Here is a 21,265-nt window from a genome sequence, read left to right as displayed (position 1 = left end):
GGGTTTGCTGAACAACAGGGATTCTTTGGCTCACGGTTCCAGAGTCTGCAAGGCTTGCTCATTCTTGGGGTCTGAAGTCTTCTGAGCCACGTCAGCCCCCCGGGTGTGCAGCCAAGTGCACACACCTGCGTACACGCCAAGCACGCGTGACCGGATGCCACAGATCCACGCACCCTGCCGGCTCTGACTCCAACTGTGGTGTCCTGAGGTAAACTGGTGCCCCCCTCCCACAAGAAAACCAAGGCACTTAAAATGGACCTGGGTGTCTGGGGTGGGTGGGAGGTGTATGTTGGGGTTCTCTGCATGGGAGTTGTATTACATCTTGCAACTGCCCTGTAAGTTTGAAATTATTTCAAAATAAAAAGTTTAAGGAAAGAAAAAAAAAAAAAGGACTGACATATACATCTGTCATCTCTCTGGAGTCCCCCACTTGGGTCGCATGCCTCTGGAACTCCGTCCCCACGGTCACCTCCTCAGTAACCTCAGTCTCACTCCTCGTAGCCTCCCCTGCCCTCGAGACGGACATCTGCCCCTCCTCTGCACCCCTGCCTCTATTTCCAAGCTGGCCACACCCAGAGAGCACTTAGACCCCCAATCCCAAAGCCCTGATGGTGAGAATATCTCTGGCCCCTCCAGGGCCAGAATTCTGGAACCAGCAGCCGACATACAGTGCTCCTGTTTTCTAGTCACCCTCTTTCCCTTGCCCACAGAACACTGCTACTGCTCCTTGCCCTCCATCCCTCCCCCATCACCTCCCCTCAAGAAAATGACTCCAAGTACCCCAACTCCCATACCATTCTCCTCCAGGGCCATCTCCCACACTACTGCCAAATTCGCCTTCCCAAGGCTAAGCTCCCAAGGCATCCCTTCCCCTGCTCAACAACCTTCGGTGGCTCCCCACTGCCCTCCACAAAATCACCACATCCTCAGCCTGGCTTCTGGGTCTTGTACAGTAGGACCCCAATAATCCTCCTATCCACCTGCCTGCAGGCACCTCACAACTAAGGGTCAAGTCTGAGCCATCCTCCTAGCTCCTCCAACCCATCCCAAAGAACATATCAGTGTCTTCCTGTCAACTCTGCCTCTTAAAAAAACATGGGAAGGAGAGAGAAGGCACCAGCACAGCAAATAACAAGCCAGATCCTGCCGTAGCTGAATGGATTAAGAATACCTGGTTTCCTGGCCTCATCTTTCTTCTGCCTTGATGGATGTTTGAAGATGGTAGCTTTTTTTAAATGAAGAAAACCCCTGACTTCTTAAAAGCCACCTTAAATGGTACAGCCATGTGGAAAACAATTTGGTGAGTGCTCAAAAAGTTAAAACAGAATTATTAAATAACGCAGCAATTATATGCCCCCAAAGAATTGAAAACAGGGACTCAACCAGATACTTATACACCAACGTACATAACAGCATTATTCACAATATCCAATTGGTGGAAGCAACTCAAGTGTCCATCAACCAATGATTGAATAAAATGTGGTCTATTCGAGCAATGGAAGATTATTCAGTAGTAGAAAGGAATGGAGTTCTAATACATGTGACAACAAGGATGACCCTTGAAGACCTCATGTTGAATAAATAAGTCAGACCCAAAAGGACAAATATTGTATGATTTCTCTCATATGAAATACTCAGACTAAGCAAACGCATAGAGACAGAAAGCAGTATAATGGTTACCAGGGGCGAGGAGGGAATGGGGAGTTATTGTTAAATGAGTATGAGTTTTGGTTTGGGGTGATGACGAGAGTGTTGAAATAGATATGGGTGAAAGTTAACACGGCATGGGCAAGGTACCTAATGTCACAGAATTGCCCACTTAAAATGTGAACCAGCAGGCTCCTGAAGGACAAGCCATCGAGGTGGGAAACCTGGGGCCGGAGGCTACAAAACAAGCTCGGCCACACAGCCTCTGATGAAGCCAGGATGAAGAGGGGGCTCCACCAGTCCCACGAGATGCCCCGCCCCAAGATTGGGGTACCCAGGACTCTCCGTGAGCCAGCAGAGAGAGCCTGGGAGGACAGAGCCAGCAACTAGGAGAGACCAACCATTCTTAATAAAAACACACTCTGAACTCAGGGAGGGAGCGGGTGTAGCTCAGTGGTTGAGCATCTGCTTCCCATGTATGAGGTCCCAGGTTCAATCCCCGGAACCTCCTCAAAAAAAAAAAACAAAGCACACACACCAATACATGCTCCAACACGCATGAACCTCGAAGACATCACACTAAGTGAAAGAAGCAAGACACAGAAGATCAAACAGTACACGGTTCCACACATCTGAAAGATCCAGAATAGGCCAATCTACAGAGATGGAAAGCAGCTGCCAGAAGCTGAGGGACAGAGAATCGAAGGATGGCTAAAGTGTATGGGGTGACTTTTCGGAAGTGATGAAAATGTTCTAAGATGGATCATGGTGACGATTACACAATTCTGTGAATATCCTGAAATGAAACTGAATTGCACACTTGAAATGGTGAATGGTATGGGGTGTGAGTGATGTCTCAATAAACCGTTAATAAATCAACACCACACTCTTCACTTAAATGGAAGGGGGGTGGGGGAGAAGGTGGGGAAAGCTGACCGGAGACTCAGCTGTCCAAGTAACAGGAGGAAAACTGACACCCCCACACACACAGATTTCCAGGCAGAATTCTAATTTTTTCCTTTCCTTTTTTTTTTTTAATTCTTTCTATTTTTTTGGAGAGGAGGGAAAAATGTGAGATAAAACAACCTGGTTGTTGCTATAGGTTGCACTGTCCCAGCCCCTCAGGCGGCAGGACCAGGCATAGCTGGGAACAGTGGCTAACGGGACCCTGCCAGAGTCCTGGGGACCTTTTCCAAGGCACACTTCAGCTCATCACGGGCCCCACTACAGACCTCATTGTTGGAGGCTGCTGGCCCCAAACACCAGGGCCATCCCAGCTCCCCAGCTCCCAGGGGAAATACCCCCTGCCTTGGGGCCCCTCCCAGCTCACCAGCCTCTTCCCATAATGCATAAAGGGCAAACACCCTCTGGCTTGCACAGCCCTCCAAAACCTGCAGAAAAAGCACTTGGATATGCCCAAGCCTTATTTACCTTTCAGAGCCGCCCCCCCTTGTTTCCTATTAAAAGAAAAAAGCCTGTGGTTTTCACTTCCTCTCCAAAGGCCTCACAATTACTGAAAACGAGAACAAAGTAGTTCTCAGCCTTCCCTCTACAAACTTCAGAGGTGGCTCCATGAGAAAAACCAGGAAGTCTCTCTCTTCCCCCAGCTCCCTGTCCCCACAAAAAAGCCACAAGGTCAACCGGTTTGGGGACAAGGCAATAGGACTCCATTCTTCCCCATCCCCCAAGTCTCCCAGGGAGGACCAAGGTCACCGAGGCCTCAGCTCAGGCCGGCAGCGGGGTGGCCCCAAGTCCCTTGGACTGCCGTGGCCCTGGCTGAGCTCCAGATGAAGCAGCTGGTTTGTACTCAGGGGCCACAAAGCAGACAAATACATCTTGGATCTTTAAAATATAAGAACATTCCTTGGTACAGGAGGTGGAAAGGATGTGGGGGGAACAAAGAGTCCTGTCCCCATGCCCCATCGGGGCTCAGGCTGGGCTGCGCCTCCTGAATGATGCATTTCTTTTCAAATGTCCTAAGTTCAATTAACTGATGTGCAATACACAAGGGGGTGGGGGCCTCCCCAAGACCAGATGGCATGGATGGCAGCGCCAGGAGCCAGACCCCACCAGTGCACAGATCTGTGCTGGGTCCCTGTACTGCAGTCATGCCCTAAGCCCTCACACCCGCTTCACCAGGAAACCTCCACGGAGGTGGGGGCATCCTCCTCTCCAGCCGACGGGATGAAGGGATGAAGAGAAGGTTAAGTCCCCCGGGCAAGGCCACTCGCTGGCAAGCACCAGGCTCTGACCTTCAAAGTCGGCCTCCTTTCCATGGACTCTGTTGACATCTCCTGCCTCTAGGTTGCTTCTGGAATTCCCATTGATGGCCTTGTTATGTGCAGAAAATCTCTTCCTTCCCTCCCGGCATGCCGACGTTTCAAAAAAAAAAAGAGCACAGTGGTCCTTAAAGTGAAGTGAATCTTCAAAAGCTCTGCCCGCGTCAACAGTGGCACTTGAATCGAGGGTCCCCTCGGGCCCTCAGGCCCTGGCTGGTTTGCGCAGTGGCCGGCACAGTGGGTATTCCCTCCCCTCCAGGCGTCACCTGGCCAGCCTGGAGAGGGCCCCTTCCAGGTGCTGCCTGGGGCTGGCGCCTGACCCTCGAGTCAGACATCTCTCTGACACGTCTTCCCAGCCAGGCCTCAACCCTCCACACCTCCCAAAACCTGCTGTCATTGGAGACCCCACCCCTGCTTGGCTTTTGATGGAAAAGGTGGGTGAAGAGGGTGGTAAACTGAATCATGCCCCCTTCCACAAAGACATGCTTATGCCCTGTCGGTGTGAATTCGTTTTTAAGTAGCACCTTCAAAGATCCTATTTGGATGAGGTTAGGTCTTAATCCGATATGGCTTTAGTCCTTATAAGCAGAGGAAATTTGGATGCAGTCAGTTAGGAGAACCCAGAGAAGAAGAGAGATCACTGTGCAATTCTAATAGCAAAAGATGCAACCTAGAAACCAAGGAACATCAAGGATTACTGGCAAGTGACCACCCAGAAAGCGACAAACTCCAGGGAGATGACATGGCCTGCCAAGACCTTGATGTTGGAATTCTAGCCTCCAAAACCAAGAAACAATAAGTTCTTGTTAAGTCATCCCATTCTGTGGACTTTGTCATAGCAGCTCCAGCAAACTAAGATAGACTGTTCTCTCCCAATCTCTCAACACACAATATGCAAAGGGTCCATTGCCAAGTGCCCCAGAAGGAGCTATGGGGACTTATGAAATCTCTCCTTCTGCCAGCTTTGTAAAATGACAAAGGGAAAGGTTGTCACAAAGTGACAGATATCTTCCCGGACCCGCCCAAAGGCTGGGGACCAGATGACTTCTACCAGGCCCTTAGGTGTAGGTGCTGTCTTCCCATGAGGCTGAAAATGATCTGCTGGCTGTACCTGACACACTGAGTGCCCCAAACATGTTTTCCGAATGGTCCCTTTCACCTCTGCGGAGGCCCTCCGTGTCTCCTCTTATGCGACTGATGTCACAGTTCAGTCTGTAGAGAGAGGTCAGCACCAGCCCCTCCACCAACTGCTTGACCTTGGGCGGCTTATTTTAGGCCTGTGTGTTTGCTTCAAAACCCTTCAGACCCAATCAGCCAATGACATATAATTATGATAATAACCTTCCTCCTGCCACTTCACAAGGATATCTCCAGGGCAAATGAGACAGCGTCCCTGAAAGTCATATTTACTACGCAAATGGGGAATCCACCCCAGACCCGGGAAGCCTGTCTGTGAACCTGCCAGCCGCCTTTCCCCTGGGGCATCAGCCGCCATCCCTGTCCCCAGTCATTTTGCACGGTCACAGCAATGAAAGCTAGAATCCAAAACAGCTCATTAGTAGGTCTCTGAGGATTCTAGGGCCCCTCTGAGGTTGAGTGGGGGAGGAACCAGACCTTAGCAAACAAGGAAAAATATCTTCCCAGATAATCTCCAAAGCCAGCAAGTTTCATTGCTGGGGCAACTGTCTCGTGAGGCCCCCAAAAATCCCCTGCCTGTTATTAGATGGGATTAGAATGGGGCTGAGCCAGAACAGGGACACATCTGAGCAAATGAAAGCCTTAGAAATGGGATGTCAGTACACCTCTGATCCACAAACACCACCAGCGCCTCAAGGCACAGGCAGGCTGCGTCATCATCACCATCAAACACTGTCCCAGGACGCAGTGTGTGGCACATTAAATGGAATGCCAAAATAGAGGAGGCTCTGTCCCAGTCTTCAGACTCTCACCACCCAAAAGAAGGAAGGCAGAAACACATAGGATTAACAGGAAATGGCTGCAAACATACAGTTAAAAAAAAAAAAAGATACACATTTTGGGGAAGGCCCTCTAACATTAGAAAAGTTTTGCTGGGAAGCAGATTTGGCTCAACAGATAAAGCATCCGCCTACCACATGGGAGGTCCAGGGTTCAAACCCAGGGCCTCCTGATCTGTGTGATGAGCTGGCCCATGCACAGTGCTGATGCGCGCAAGGAGTGCCATGCCACGCAGGGGTGTCCCCCGCATAGGGGAGCCCCATGCGCAAGGAGCACACCCCACAAGGAGAGCCGCCCAGCGTGAAAAAAGCGTAGCCTGCCCAGGAGCGGCGCCGCACACAGGGAGAGCTGACGCAGCAAGATGATGCAACAAAAGAGACACAGATCCCCAGTGCCGCTGACAAGAATGCAAGTGGACACAGAAGAACACACAGTGAATGGACACAGAGAACAGACAACTGGGGGGGGCGGGGGAAGGGGAGAGATAAATAATTTTAAAAAAATGTTTTGCTTTTGTTTGCTTTTAAAGGACAAGGCCTTTGGAGATGAGCCTTTCCACAAATCCTTGAACAAAGGCAAGAGAGAATTTTCATGAAGGCTGCTCCTGGCATGTTATAGATCCTCAATAAATATCTTTGAGCCGCCCCACGCAAGGGTGTCCCCGGCGTAGGGGAGCCCCACGCGCAAGGAGTGCGCCCGTGAGGAAAGCCGCCCAGCGTGAAAAGAAAGAGCAGCCTGCCCAGGAATGGCGCCGCCCACACTTCCCATGCCACTGACGACAACAGAAGCGGACAAAGAAACAAGACGCAGCAAATAGACACCAAGAACAGACAACCAGGGGAGGGGGGGGAATTAAATAAATAAATATATCTTTAAAAAATAAAAAATAAAAAATAAATAAATATCTTTGAGAGACTGAATGGAGGGAGGTGGTTGCCTTGGTAAAGAAAGGCAGGTATAATCCAGGATAAAGAAGACAGGAAAATATTGTGTGTGTTTTTTTTAATTAAAGAATCAAAGATGGAAAGAACCTTAGCAATGACCCAGTCGGAGTCCGTAGCTTGTCAGATAATGGAGAGAGACATGGTAGCACATGAAGCATCGGGACACGGCACTTCCGGCTTCCAGCAGGCTGCCTGGATGCCACAACGACGCTCGACTCAAAATTCTTCCAAGAACACAGTGGGCAAGGCCAGCACAGAGGCCACCTCTCTCTGCCTTTGCTCCACTGCCCAATAAGAGACCCACTGAGTCACTTCCACCACGTGGGTGTGAGGGTCAAGGAACTTGCACTAGCATCACTAACAGGTGTTTTCCTAAAGAGAACACACCCATGAAGCCATAGAGATAAGGAAGCAAGAGTTGAGAGTGCAGCTCCCGGCAACCTCAAAACACTACCTGAGATGATGCAACGAGGAAACACAAAAAGGAAACAATGAGAGAGAAAACAAGTAGGGAGCAGAGGAGGTTCAAGTGATTGGGCACCTCCCTCCCACATGGGAGGTCCTAGGTTCAGTTCCTGGTGCCTCCTAAAAAGAAGATGAGCAAACAGAGAGCACACAGCAAGCACAAACAACTGGGGGGTGGGGGGTGGGGAGGGGTAAATAAATAAATCTTTTAAAAAAAACCCTACTTGAGCCACCTGAGCCACCCCAGTTGTATTCTAGCCAGGCTTATGAATCCCCATGGAGTTCACGTTCAAGTTCACCCACCCCATTCCTCCCTGAGCCCTGACCCAAACAGCAGCCTCAGTCCAAAACTCAAGACTTAGTGGTGGACAACCCAAGAACACTTCAGAGATACCCAGACATTCACTGCGACGGTGGAGCCCCCTCAAACCAGAGGGATGAGCTGCAGTCTGCATTCCCCACTGCTCTGTACTCCCCCAGCTGTCTTGCTCTCAAGCCTTGTCTTGGTAAGGATAGCGTTCAGGAAGACAGGCCCTTCAGGTCCCAAAGCTCCCAGCCAAGGAAGGGGGGGCAGCTGTCCTGGCCAGAAGCAACAAATGAGGCAAAAGGGAGTAACTGGGGAAAACACGTTCCCCGAGATCCACTCAAATCAACAGCACTCCCAGCTCCCTCTTTGGTGAAATGTTCTGGAATGCTTCATTCTATCCCCCAAACAAGAAAGCCATCCTCCCTGAGCCAGGGAACTCTTGTGAAAGTTGATCTAGGGAAGTGGATGTGGCTCCAGTGATTGAGCTCCCACCTACCACACGTTCAGGTCCCAGTGCCTCCTGGAGAAGATGAGCAAGACAGCAAGCTGGTGCGATGGGCAGGCATGGCGAGCTGACATCACAAAGAGGAAAGACAATGATAGAGGAAACAAAGCATGGAGTGGAGGTGACTCAAGTGATTGAGCTCCTCTCTCCCTCATGGGAGGTCCTAGGTTCAGCTCCCAGTGCCTCCGAAAGAGAAGATGAGCAGACACACAGCAATGGACAGAGAGAGCAGAGAGCAAGCGCAAAACAATGGGGAGGGGGAATAAATAAATAAAAATAATCTTAAAAAAAAAAGTTGATCTAGATTCCATTTCCACCCTGTTGATGATGCAAGCGGTTTCGGACTCCATCCGAATCTGTCCACTCCATCACTGGTCACAGAGAGGAACCTGCACCTGGCCCTGGTCCGAAGACACCGCGATGGAGCCAATGCTGGGCCTGGGTGAACTTTCTCTGCCCCACAGTTACTCACTCAAAAACTGGTTGCCAGTGGCAGACTTTGCCCAGTGGTTAGGGCATCCATCTACCACATGAGAGGTCCGCGGTTCAAACCCTGGGCCTCCTTGACCCGTGTGGAGCTGGCCCATGCGCAGTGCTGATGCGCGCAAGGAGTACCATGCCACACAGGGGTGTCCCCGCGTAGGGGAGCCCCACGCGCAAGGAGTGCGCCCCGAAAGGAGAGCCGCCCAGTGCCAAAGAAAGTGCAGCCTGCCTAAGAATGGTGCTGGCCACACGGAGAAAAGACACAACAAGATGACACAATGAAAAGAAACACAGATTCCCGTGCTGCTGATGACAACAGAAGCAGACAAACACGACGCAGCAAATAGACACGGAGAACAGATAACCGGGGTGTGGGGTGAAGGGGAGAGAAATAAATAAATCTTAAAAAGAAAAAAGAAAAAGAAAACTGATTGCCATTCCATTCCATCATCCAAGGGAAACACAAAGCCAGCCATCGTCCTGGAGACAACACCCAGCCAGAACCCAGAGGACAAATGAAGCTGCCTAATAAAAACATGAAAACATGAGGCAGCAACTCACATCTTCCCCCACAAAGAAACACTAGCTCTGGGGTCACAGACCCCCGAGGGCACATCAAGAATTTCTGGGATCCCTTGGTCATGGATGGTGGTGATGGCAGCACAACGCTGTCACTGAAGTGAAAAGGGGGTTACAATGGGAAATTTTAGGTTGTTATTTTATGTTACTGTGATAAAAATTTTTTTAATTCCTCAGATCTAAAAGAGGAAAGGACCCCGGGATCTTCTGTTTTCCTTTCACATGAAAGGACTTAAAGGTGAAATACATGGATTTGAAGCAGGAAGAGACCGGTGCCATTGACAAGGCTCTTCCCATAGCCAGCACTCCTTCCCAACTCCCAACTTCCCAATCTCGATTTATGAGCTGCAAAAAGGGAGGGATGTTCCAGTGGGTAAGGTTCTGAGCCAGACTTGATGGGGAGACTTGGAAATGAACCAGCAATTCCCACACAGGGGGGCCTGCGGGGAGGGGGTCCTGAGCCTTTGCTCCCACTGCCCCTCAGGGCAGACGGCTCTCCCCCACCCTTGGCTGCTGGGCTGCTGCTGATTGCTCAAAGCCCATCTCTGATGCTGATGTTTCTGGAAGTCTCCCTGATCTCTCTCTCCTCTGAATGCATAAATGACCTGAGTGTCCATCTCTCCTGTTAATGTGTAAACTCTGAGAAGCTAGGGACCCTGCTCTCCCCTTCTGTGTAGTTCCCCTGCCCATGGTACACAGGGAAGGAGATGGCACAGAGCAGGGGCTCATGGCTGTCGACGAGACCCTCACAGGTGGGCCCTGGGTGTGCCCAGCTGGGAGGACTCCCGGACTGACCCTGTCATGCTCTCCAGTAGCAGCGTGGGGTGGTGGAAAAAGCCCCCCACAGGGCCTCTGACTTCCAGAAGGGGCAGGCCCCACATTCTCACAGGGACCCAGAACACTGGCTCTGGGTCAGCATCTGGGGAGATGTACAAGCACACGTCAGCAATGGACCACAGTTAACACTATAATTATGATAATATTGGTCCATCAACTGTAACAAAGGTACCACACTAACACAAAGTGTTCATGACAGGGAAAACTGTGTGTGTGTGCGTGTGTGTGTGTGTGTATGAAAAGGGGGGGGAATTATGGGAACTCTGGACTTTCTGCTATGGAGAATTAGGGAGGTTGTTTTCCACCCCTCCTCTCCACAATTGCATTTTTTTTTCCTTTTGAGGTATGGGAGGCAGGGATTGAACCCCAGACCTCTCATGTGAGAAGCCAGAGCTCAACCACTGAGCCACATTGGTTCCCTGAGTTGGTTTTTTCATTTGTTTGCTTGTTGTTCGGTTTTTATTTATTTTTAGGAGGCACCGGGGACCGAACCAAGGACCTCCCATGTGGGAAGGAGGCGCCTGACCGCTTGAGCCACATCCGCACCCCTGATTTTCCTCAGAGATGCAGCCATGGCCTGCAGGCTCCACAAGCCATCTAGAGAACATCAGTAAACAGTGAGGACAAGAGACAGATGGCTGAGCCAGCACGGGATCCCTGCTTCCTGCCTGCCACACCTGTCAGAGAAGACTGCTGGGCACAGAGGTAAAAAACCCCAAGAGAGGAAACTACCTGGAGTTTCCAGAAACTGGTCCCTTAACTCATCAGTCACTTGCTGAAAGCCTCCTGGGTGCTGCACACGGCACCCGGTCTAACGAGGAGGCCTGGAGGACGGCCTCGTCCATGGGAGCTGTGATCAAGGCAGGCCACCGAGAGTGCTGGGCAAGGAGTGCTCGCAGGGTGACCTGCAGAGACACGTTCCATCCCACGGGGCCTGACTTCCGGAAAAATCAGAATTCCCCATCAGCATGAGACTATCCTTCCAATGGCAGTTCTCCACTGAAACCTTTCATTTTCTTGTCTTTGAAAATGAACCAGCGCGGAGGGCCAGTCTGAGCCGGCTGGCTCAGCAGACAGCTGGTTGCACAAGGTTGTTGCCCTGTAACCACAGGGCAATTGTCCAGACCCCAAATACACTAATGTGCATGCAAAGCAGGCTTCTAAATTCTACAGTCTTTGTCCCCCGTTCCCCCCAGGGGATGAGGGAATTTGGCTGGGCCAGGCCACTGCCCAAGCAGGTCAGCTGCAGGTGGGAGATGGGCAACTAGACGCAGGGAGGACAAGTGTTGATCATGGAAAGGACACCAGACGGGGCCAAAAATAGCCTCGCTTGTTTCAAAGGGACCTTGACAAACGAAGCACATACGACTCCGTCAGCAGAAAAAGAAAAATCAATGGAGCAGAAAACCGGATCAGCCCGAAAGAGACCAGGACTCCAAGAGATTCCTGACAGCCTCCAGCACCCCCAGACTACCGAAACCCCACTCCCACCCACTCTCTCCTTTCCCCAATCCCAAACCGCATTCAGAGCTCAAATACCTAGTCCCAGCTCCCCAGACGCCTAATGGCATTTGCAACAGAACAAGAAGTTATATGTGCAAACCCCTGCGGGGCCAGACTATTGAGAGCCACCAAGTAAACCCCACTGGGGCTGGGAAGGTGAGGAGGCAGAAGTCCTTGGAAGAATCAGAAAATGGAGCTGGGCTAAGAAGCACAGAGTCAGTGGGTGAGTAATGAGGGGTGAAGGCTCCCAAACAAGCAGGGCGGATCGGGGATGGGTGTGGCTCAGCTTCAGCCCTGGATTAAAATCAGTACCCCATTGATGTGTGGTGGCCCACTGAGTCAGGGTTGCCTATTGCCCCACTTGCTTCTACTTCATATTTTCACCTGCTCTGACATGCATTCGATCGGGACTGCTGGCTGGGCAACTGAACTTGACACCTCCACGTCCTGGAAGGAGCTAGCACATCTTAGGTTCCCCAAACGTGTCATATGACCCTCCTGGATGGGAACGAGGGGTGGCAGGGAAAGCCCGAGATACAGTTCGGTCTTGGATAAGGATAGCCAATCTGGTGGCAGCAATGACGCTAGCTTTATATCATCCTTGCTGCCCGGAGAGACCAGAGGGCAAGGAGTAGGGAGAGGATCGTTCAAGGCATCCTGGCTCTCGCTCAAAGGTGGTACTTTCACAAGAATGCCACTCTGGAACCCAAAGAACAAGCCACAGACCATCCCTGCCCACCACCCTCTTCTAACCCGGCCTCATTTCAAATCCTAAGCATTCAGGAGGAAATGGAGGGGGATGGACGACTGAGTTTGTTCAGAAGCAGAATGACTGAGTTTGTTCAGAAGCAGAATAACTGAGTCCTTTCTGTCCACCACAGGACTTGAAAATCACTAAAAAGGTATCGACTCCATCCCTTGACCCTTTTCCTTTTTCCTCTCTCCTATCCATCAGTGGCCACCAGGGCTTCCAGTGCCAGGGCAGGTGTGCGTGCCCGCCCATCCACCCATGGTAGCGCGAGGTACCCACCTGCGTCTCCATGGCAGGTGCCATCCAGGGGCACCCTGCCCGACAAGCTGTCCCCATCGCTGGGCCAGATCTGCCCGGTCTTGCGGACGCCCACAATGGTGGCCTCGGACACGACCACCTGGCCCTGCCGGTGCCGCTTGGGGCACTGTGGCGTGGGGGGGCTGCTGCTGTCAAAGGACTGCTGCGAGTTCTGCGAGGGCGAGCGGCTCTTGTCCCGGAACAGACGATAGGTGGTGGGGCTCGGGGACACGCGGCTGGACTGGCCCGAGGAGAAGTCCTCCTCGCTGGAGGTGAGGTTCTCGTTGGAGCTGCAGTCCGGGGTGTAGCCGCCCCCGCTGTCCTCGAAGCTGCGAGGGGAGTAGGACCTGCGCGGCCAGGTGAGGCGCCTCTCCTGCTCCGAGGTGCTCTGGCTCCGCAGCAGTGGGCTCTTGCCCTCCCCTTCCACCATCATACCCCCGACGTAGATGCTCTGGTAGGGCTGGTACTCCAGGGGCGGCCAGGGGGGCCTGCCGCCGCCATTGGCGTGGATCAGGTTGTCCTTCAGGAAGCGGGGGTTCAGCTCCGCGTCCTCGTAGTCGCCGTCCAGGCCGCAGCCGCTCTCGGAGGCGCGCCCCCGGTAGGGGGGCCTCGGCGCGTCCCCCGGGGCGAGCCCCGCACCCTGCAGGGCCTTCTTGCGCTCCATCTGCATGGCCTGGCTGCCCAGGGAGCTGATCCGCTCGGACACCTCTTTGTCGTTGACCTTCACCAGGCCGCGCTCGTGGTGGAACTCGACGTTCACGTAGAAGGGCTTCTCGGTGTCCGCCGCTCCGGGCTGGCCGTGGCCCTTGCGGATCCTCTCGAAATTGGACCTGAGCGCCGCCACGCTGGTGGGGGTCCCCCGGTCTCCGCGGTCCTCGCGGTCAGCGGGCGCCGCGGCCCCGGGCTTGCGAGCGACGGCGGGCCTGGCCTTGCCCGGGGAGCCCTCCCCGTCGGGCCGAGCGTCGGGCTCGTCGGCGGGCAGCGGGTCGGCGGCGTCGGCGGGCGCGGGCGGCGGGCGCGGCGCGGGGGCGCGGGGCTCAGCGGCGCCGTCGGGGGGCTGCGAGACGCGCCGGAAGCCCCAGCGCTGCCGGTCGTAGCTCTTCTTCTCCTTGGCCAGCAGCGTCTGCAGGTAGATCATACGGAAGCGCTCCTGGTTCACCTCCTGCTCCAGGCGCCGGATGGAGGCCTTGCAGCGCTCCAGCTCGTGCTCGATGTCGCCCACCGAGCGCAGCTCCATACGCGGCGGCTCCGAGTCCGGGAACTGCGCCCTCCACGCCTCGGCGAAGCCCACCGGGTCCACCATGGCGCGGCCGGCCTCACCTGCGCCCGGGCTGCGCGCAGGACGCCCTCAGTGGCGACGCGGCGGCTTCGCCAGGCCGGGCCCGGGACGCCCGGCGGCCCCCATGGCCCGCGCGCGGCGGCGGCGGCGGCGGGCGAACAATGCCCGCCCCCTCCCGGGCGGCAGGTGAGGCGGCGGGCTCGGCTCCCGGGGCTGCGCGGGGCGGAGCGCGCGGTGGGGGAGAGTGGGTGCGCGGGCGGCGGGGGGCCGGGCGCGTGCGGGGAGGGGGCCGGCCGCGGGCCGCGCGCGCAGCTATTGTGTGCGGTGCTGTGGGCGCGGGGCGGGGCGGCGGGGCCTGGCTCGGCCGGGCGGCGCTAGCCCGTGGCCGCGGCCCGCGCTCCCCTGCTCTCTTCGCCTCTCGCCGCCGCGGGCGCCGCTCCTGCCGCCGCCGCCGCCGCCGCCGCCTCCCCGGGCGCCGCGCTCGGCAGCTCCGCGCTCGCCGCACTCCCGCCCGGCCCGCACTGGGCGCCGCAGGAAGGGGAGGGCCGGGGGCGGTGGCCGGGAGCGGCTGACGGAGCCGGGCGGGCCTCTTAAAGGGGCCGCGCTGCGGGCGCCTGAAGGGGGCGCCCGGAGGCCGCGCGGGGCGCCCAGGAGCTCGCGCCCCCGCGGAGGCGCCACCCCCCTGCCGACCCTTCCAGCCCCGGCCTCCACCCACGCCCCCGTCAAAAGTGCGGCGGGACCTCCCCTCCGAGGCGGAGGCCCTGCGGAGCGATGCGCGCCCCAAGCCAGAACACCTGGATCCTCTTTTCCTCACAGCCCGGCCGCGCACCCGCGGTGTCAGGGCTGCTCGGGGCCACCCGGTGGGACCCATCCCAGAGAAGGGACCGGGACTGCGCAGGTCACCAGCGAGGCAAGGAGGGCCCATCCTGGCCACCAACAGTCGCAGCCCCCGTGCGCCAACGGGCCTGGAGACTCGAGGAAGGAAGCCTCGACTAGCGCGCGGATTGTCACAGAGACATGTCGGACGCTTATGAAGGATTAGGGATTTCTTCCCCGGGTCCTGGGCCCTGTGTTTGTCCCCTGGCTCTCGGCTGCAGGTGGCTGTCTACGTAGTTCTTCCCCGCTGTCTGGCCGGAGCCTATTGGATGGGTCTCCCGGTCAGGGAGCAAAACCCTTTGAAGCAAAACCCTTTCTTATCCCGGGGGGGGAAGGGGGGGCACAGAGATCTCCGAGGCGCAGCCGAGAGCACTCCGTGGGGAGTGCGATTGGCACAAAACACCCAGTCGAGCCCGCCAGGTGACGTGAAAAGGAAACAGGATTTAGCAATCCAAGAGCAGGGTTCGCATCCTGTTGGCCGCTCCCTGGGCAGTGAAAGGAGAACCAGAATTCCTGCCTCCCGAGGCCAATTGGCCCCCGGGTAGATGTGAGGGGTTAAGCGCGTCTCCCTCCCCTTTCCAGTGCCCTCCTCCAACTCCCACCCGGCCTGAACTGCCGGCTCAGACTTAGTTTCAGGTCAACCCACTGTAGCCCTGTGACCTCGGCAACCCCCTTCCCCTCTGAGCCTTGGTTTTGTCTTCTTCTGCCAAATGGTGTGAGCACCGTGTGCAAAACAAATATTCAACACACTTGGATGAATAGCAGGTGGGAGAATCGCTGGAAAACCCGCGGGGCCCGGTTTCCTGGCGAGGTTGTCTTTGCGCAGCTCACTGCCGCCCTCTGCAGGCCTCTCCAGACACCCTCCGGTCGGCTCCTGAGGTCCCAGCCCCTGCGGACCCAGCTCCTTTGCCAGGCAGGCTGAGCCTGTGTAAATAACCCATTTTGCAGGTGAAGGAACTGAGACAAAAGTGGTGCCCGGACTTGGGAACTGGGCAGAGCCACCCGGAAACCCAGCAGAGTGGTACTGGGCCGTGCTTTCATCCTCAGGGACCTCTTCTTGAAAATGGGTATAAAATATCCTGACCTTTGGCCAGGAAATTAAGTCTAGAATTACCTTATAACCCAGCAATCCCACTTTTAGGTACACATGCAGAAGAACTGAAAGCAGGGACTCAAACAGAAATTTGCACACCAAAGTTCATAGAACCATTATTCCCAATAGCCGAAAGGTAGAAGCAACCCAAGTGTCCGTCAGTGGATGAATGGACAAAATGTGGTCTAGTCATACCAAGGAATATTATTCAGCCATCAAAAGGAATGAAATGGAAAGCAGATGTGGCTCGAGCAGTTGGGTACCCACCTACCACACGGGAGGTCCTGGGTTTGGTCCCAGTGCCTCCTAAAGAAGATGAGCAGACACTGCAATGAGCAGACACCTAAACAAACAGATGCCATAAGTCAGTAGAAGCTACAGCCCACAGGGAGCGGATGTGGCTCAGTCTGTTGGGCACTCACCTCCCACGCAGGAGACCCAGGTTCAGTTCCTGGTGCTTCCTGGAGAAGGCAAGCAAACAATGAGCAGACAGATCAGAGAACCATCTTGGGGAGGGAGGATAAATTTTTTAAAAATTAAAAGTAAATAAATTTTTTTTTAAAAAAGGGAATGAAGTACTGATACACGTGACAATGTGGATGAACCTTGAAGAATCAGGAGTGAGATTAGCTGGGCAGGCACAAAGGGGGCAGATAGTGTATGATTCCTCTAAAATGAAATAACTAGAACTTGCAAATTCATAGGCACAGAAAGTAGATTATAGGTTACCAGGGCCAAGGGTGGGAGTGGGGAACGGGGAGTTCATGTGGAAAAGGCCCAGAGTTTCTGGTTAGGGTGATGGAAAAGTTCAGGTCGTGGATGGTGGTGATGGTAACAAAACACTGTGAAGGTAACTGACAGCCCTGGATTGTATGCTTGAAAATGATGAAATTTAAAAATTCTTAAAAAATAATCATAAAAATAAATCCTGAGCTCACAGGATCTGGCACACAGTGGCTCACAAGAAATACAAAGGGTCTTACCGGAATGAGCTGCCCACACCACCCAGCGAATGTACAGCCCAAAACCCCCTTCCTTGGCCATTAGCAGAAAGAACTCGAAAATTGCTTTCTTTGTGTCCTGGACGGGGCCCTTTATTTCCCAGAGGAACTGGGGGCTCATCAGAGATATTATCATTGATCACCTGGGAGAGATTAGGGTGCTCTGGGGGCTCAGGGCCCTTTGGTTTGCAGGCTCCCGCTCAGCCCCACCTGCCGTGTTTTCTACATAAGTCAACTCACTTCAAAAGCTCTGCGACTGTTTCTTTGGTTTTGCGGGCTCTGTTCTCTTGGCACAGCAAATGGCTTGTTACTGGCACAAGGACGTGCTAAGATAACAGCTCTCTCTCTCCCCCCCCGGTGGGACAGCCCCTTCTGGCCCCAAGGACACTCCTCCTGTGGTCTGCCCCTTCCCTGATAGTGTTTACATCCTGGGTCTCCAGTTCTTTCCACTTGAGCTTCCTTATCATCCATCACTCCCAAGGGCCAGAGGGGCGGGAAGGGACATGGGGTCCAGAACATACATAAGGCTGTGCCATCCCCCATTCGGTGTCTGCCTCCAGCTAGATCTAAACTTCCTGAGTATAGGGATCACTCTATGTTGCTACTCAGGGACCTCCCCCCCGAGCAGTGCTGCTCAGCCAATACCAGCTGAATAAGGGGAAATCAAACCTATATGTGGCCGAGAGGAGCCCGTAGCCCACACAGAGATATGCATGTGTGTGTGGGAAATAGAAGGCTGCTGGAGCTAGGCCACAGCAGAGGTGTGTGCAGCATGGAATTCCCAGGAAGAGGCAGAATTTCAGGGAAATCTCCCCCAGGAAGGGGACAACTGAGCTGGTCCTAAGGATGAGGAACAGCTGGGTGAAGTCAGGGAGACTTCAAAGTTCAAGGTGTGTCTAAGTGGGAAACGGACTTGACCCAGTGGTTAGGGCATCCATCTACCACATGGGAGGTCCGCGGTTCAAACCCCGGGCCTCCTTGACCCGTGTGGAGCTGGCCCATGCGCAGTGCTGATGCGCACAAGGAGTGCCCTGCCACGCAGGGGTGTCCCCGCGTAGGGGAGCCCCACGCGCAAGGAGTGCACCCCGTAAGGAGAGCCGCCCAGCGCGAAAGAAAGTGCAGCCTGCCCAGGAATGGCGCCGCCCACACTTCCCGTGCCGCTGATGACAACAGAAGCGGACAAAGAAACAAGACGCAGCAAATAGACACAGAGAACACGGACAACCGGGGGGGGGGGGGGGATTAAATAAATAAATATATATATTTTTTAAAAAGGTGTGTCTAAGTTAAGTGACAGCTGGGTTGAGTCAAGGCTGGGGTAGGCGGCAAGAGGTGAGATGCAGGGCAGGTGTCAGGGCCTTGTAGACCTATAAGAATTTTGGGTTTCATTTTCAATTCAAGGAAAGCCACTGAAAAGTTCTACGTCTGCGCTGCCCAGTAGAACTTTCTGCCGTGATGGACGAGTTCTACCATCTGCTCTGAATAATATGGCGGCTGCTGGCTTCCCCTTGTGGCTACTGAGCCCTTGAAACGTGGCTGAGTGTGACTGAGGAACTGAATTTTTCACTTAGAAGGATTTTAATTTTAAAATGAATTAATTTAGTAATTTCATAATTAGTAAATGATTACCTTTTACTAATTCACTGAACAGCACAGTACGCAGTGGAGAGACTTGCTTGGATTTGTTGAGGGGGTTGGGGGTTGGAAGTGGGACAGTTGGTCAGGGGCTGTGACAGTTGTCTCAGGGGGGTGATGGTAACCCTAACTGGGGTGGAGGCAAGGTGACAGAGAGAAGGGATGCATTCCAGGTATAATATGGAGGTAGAACACATAGCCACCTTCTCCATCTCTCTCTTCTTATAAGGACACCAGTCATATTGGATTACCATTCCCCACCTTCTACAATAGGACTTCATCTTAGCTTGAATACATCTGCAAAGACCTATTCCAAATAAGGACACATTCACAGGTATCAGGGGTTAAGACTTCAGCATACCTTTCTGGGGGACACAATTCAATCCATCCCTGTCTGCTCTCTGGCCCCCCAAATTTCAGGTCCTTCCCCCATGCAAAATATATTAATCCCACCCCAACATCTCCCCAAATGCTAACTCAACCAGCATCAATACCAAGGCCTCAAATCTCACCTAAATATAATCAACTCCTGGGGAGTGGGTGAAGCTCAGTGGTTTGAGTGCTTGCTTCCATATATGAGGTCCAAGTTCAACCTTGGTGTAGCTGTTTGACATAGTTAATGAATTCCAAAAATAGATACTGGATTATGTTTGTAAACTGGTCTGAACCTGGGAGTGATTAAGTTATGATTCAGGCTTTGATTGGGCCATGCCATTAGGGCGTTGAGTCCCCATCCCTTGGTGGGTGGGGACTCACAGATAAAAGGCATGGCAAAGGACAGAGTTGAGGGTTCTTGATGTTGGAGTTTTGATGTTGGAGTTTGATGCTAAAGCCTTAAGCTGGAGCCCTAGGAAGGAAACCCACAGAGGAGAGAGAAGCAAGCCCCTGGAAGGGAGGAACCCAGGAAGTCTGAATCCTCACAGACATTAGCAGCCGTCTTGCTCCAACACATGAAAATAGGCTTTGGTGAGGGAAGTAACTTATGTTTTATGGCCTGGTATCTGTAGGCTCCTACCCCAAATAAATATCCTTTATAAATACCAACCAATTTCTGGTATTTTGCATCAGCACGCCTTTGGCTGACTAATATACCTGGGCACCTCCTAAAAAAATAAAATAAAATAAAAATAAATAAGTAAATAAAATCAACTCCTAAAACCCCAAATTTCATCTTCTAAATCACCTAAGTTAGGTGTGGGTCAGATTCTGGGTAGAGCCATCCAGGGGCAAAATTCTTCTCCATTGGTGGACCTGGAAAATCTAGAAAACAAGCTATCTGCTTCAAAATTATAATCATGGGGAAGGCATAGGCAGACATCCCCATTCCAAAAGGGAGACATCGGAAGGATGAGAAAAGGGGCGGGAGTATCACCGGCTCCAAGCAAGTCTGAACCTCAGAAGGGTGAATTCCGATAGATTTTGAGGCATGAGTATAAACCTCTGCTTTCCGGGCCAGCTGGGGCAGCGGTCTCGTCCTCGGGGTGCCAGTGGCCCAGGCCTCTGCATGCGTGGCTCTGGCCTCAGAGGTCTTCCTTTATGTCATCCCCTCTGTGTCCCTCTCAGTCCAGGCTGGCAGTACGGACTAGTAGATGGATTTGCTGTGGGGAATCTGGTGGACAGTTGTGTCTCTGACTGAGGTGGGGAGGAAACCTTTGCCCACGTGCCTACCGCCCATCCACGTGGGGGAGTTGGGTGGACAGAAGGGGAGTCTGACCCCCCAAAACCAAAGGAGTCAAGAACAGAGACCAAAATGGGGGGGATATCATCAGTGAGCAGCTGGTGGATGCAGTCACAGGGCTGGGGACTCCCCACCCAGGGGCCTGGGATGGGGAAAGGGCAGGACCTGGACCAGGAGGCAAATGGGAAGAGGAGAGGAAGAGGCCAAGAAGGGGCTGGCTAGGAAGTGACAGGGACGCAGGAGTCCTGAGGGGAGGGAGCTCAGTGAGGAGGGTGGAAGGACGCCGGATCCGATGTCGTGGAGGCTGCGACAGAGCAGCGGTGGCCGACTGTTAGCCGGGAGAAGCTGGGGCTGGGTGGGCCATGAGCCTTGGCCACGGGGACACTTCCAAGGGGTTAGACAGGAAGCGGGGACCCCACCAAGGTCTCAGCAGCTGCCGCTGAGCAGTGGGTGACACCTATTTTCATCGTCATTAGGTTTCTCTGCATTCCTCACCATGAAAATGCCTATCTTTTGTAATGACAAGAATAGCCGAGGCAATTTTTGTTTTGATTTTTTATGCCTTCCCGAGGTATATAGCTGGCATGCAGTAAACTGCCCCTATTTAAAGCGTACAATTGGAGGAGTTTTGACGTCTGTACACATCCATGAAAGCCTCACCACAATTGGATGACAAACATATCCATCATCCCCAGTTGATGTTATGTTTTTTTAATCTGAAAACTGAAGGAGGACAGGGAAGTGGGATTACGGGTGACGTTTCAAGTTTCCACATTTTCTGGAACGCGGTTACATGACATATGACTCTAAAAAATTAATTTCAAAATTAAAAGAATCCACACACTCTTGCTCACACACCCACAGCCTAGGTAGGACCTGGCCCAGGCCAGGTCTCTGGCAAATCCCTCCCTCAGGGTGGCAGTGTCCTTCTTCCAAAAGCAGAGCCGAAGGACCCAATAGCCCCCTCTGCTGGTGAATATGGAGAACATCCCAGGTCTCAAAACCGGAGGGAAGCAACCCCAATTTCAACTGGTGATGGATAAACAAAAGGTGGTCTAACCACACGATGGAGTATTATTCAGCCATGGAGAGGAATGACGTTCTAATAACATGCCACAATGCGGATGAA

The 21,265-nt window shown here is 53.5% G+C and overlaps 1 protein-coding gene across 1 annotated transcript in view; it reads right to left on the bottom strand.

Annotated features, from left to right (window-relative positions):
- The window catches only part of BCR (BCR activator of RhoGEF and GTPase), a 143,506-nt gene extending 129,509 nt beyond the window's left edge, over window positions 1-13,997 (bottom strand). The window contains exon 1 of the mRNA XM_058281735.1: window positions 12,557-13,997. Within this exon, the coding sequence (XP_058137718.1) occupies window positions 12,557-13,877 (1,321 nt within the window). The 5' untranslated portion in view covers window positions 13,878-13,997. The remainder of the gene's footprint in view (window positions 1-12,556) is intronic.
- Between the last annotated feature and the right edge of the window lie 7,268 nt (window positions 13,998-21,265).

Source organism: Dasypus novemcinctus, chromosome 19 (assembly GCF_030445035.2).
Source record: "Dasypus novemcinctus isolate mDasNov1 chromosome 19, mDasNov1.1.hap2, whole genome shotgun sequence".
NCBI lineage: Eukaryota > Metazoa > Chordata > Mammalia > Cingulata > Dasypodidae > Dasypus > Dasypus novemcinctus.
The sequence above is the reverse complement of the archived record's forward strand: the minus strand, read 5'-3'. Positions and strand labels throughout refer to the sequence as shown.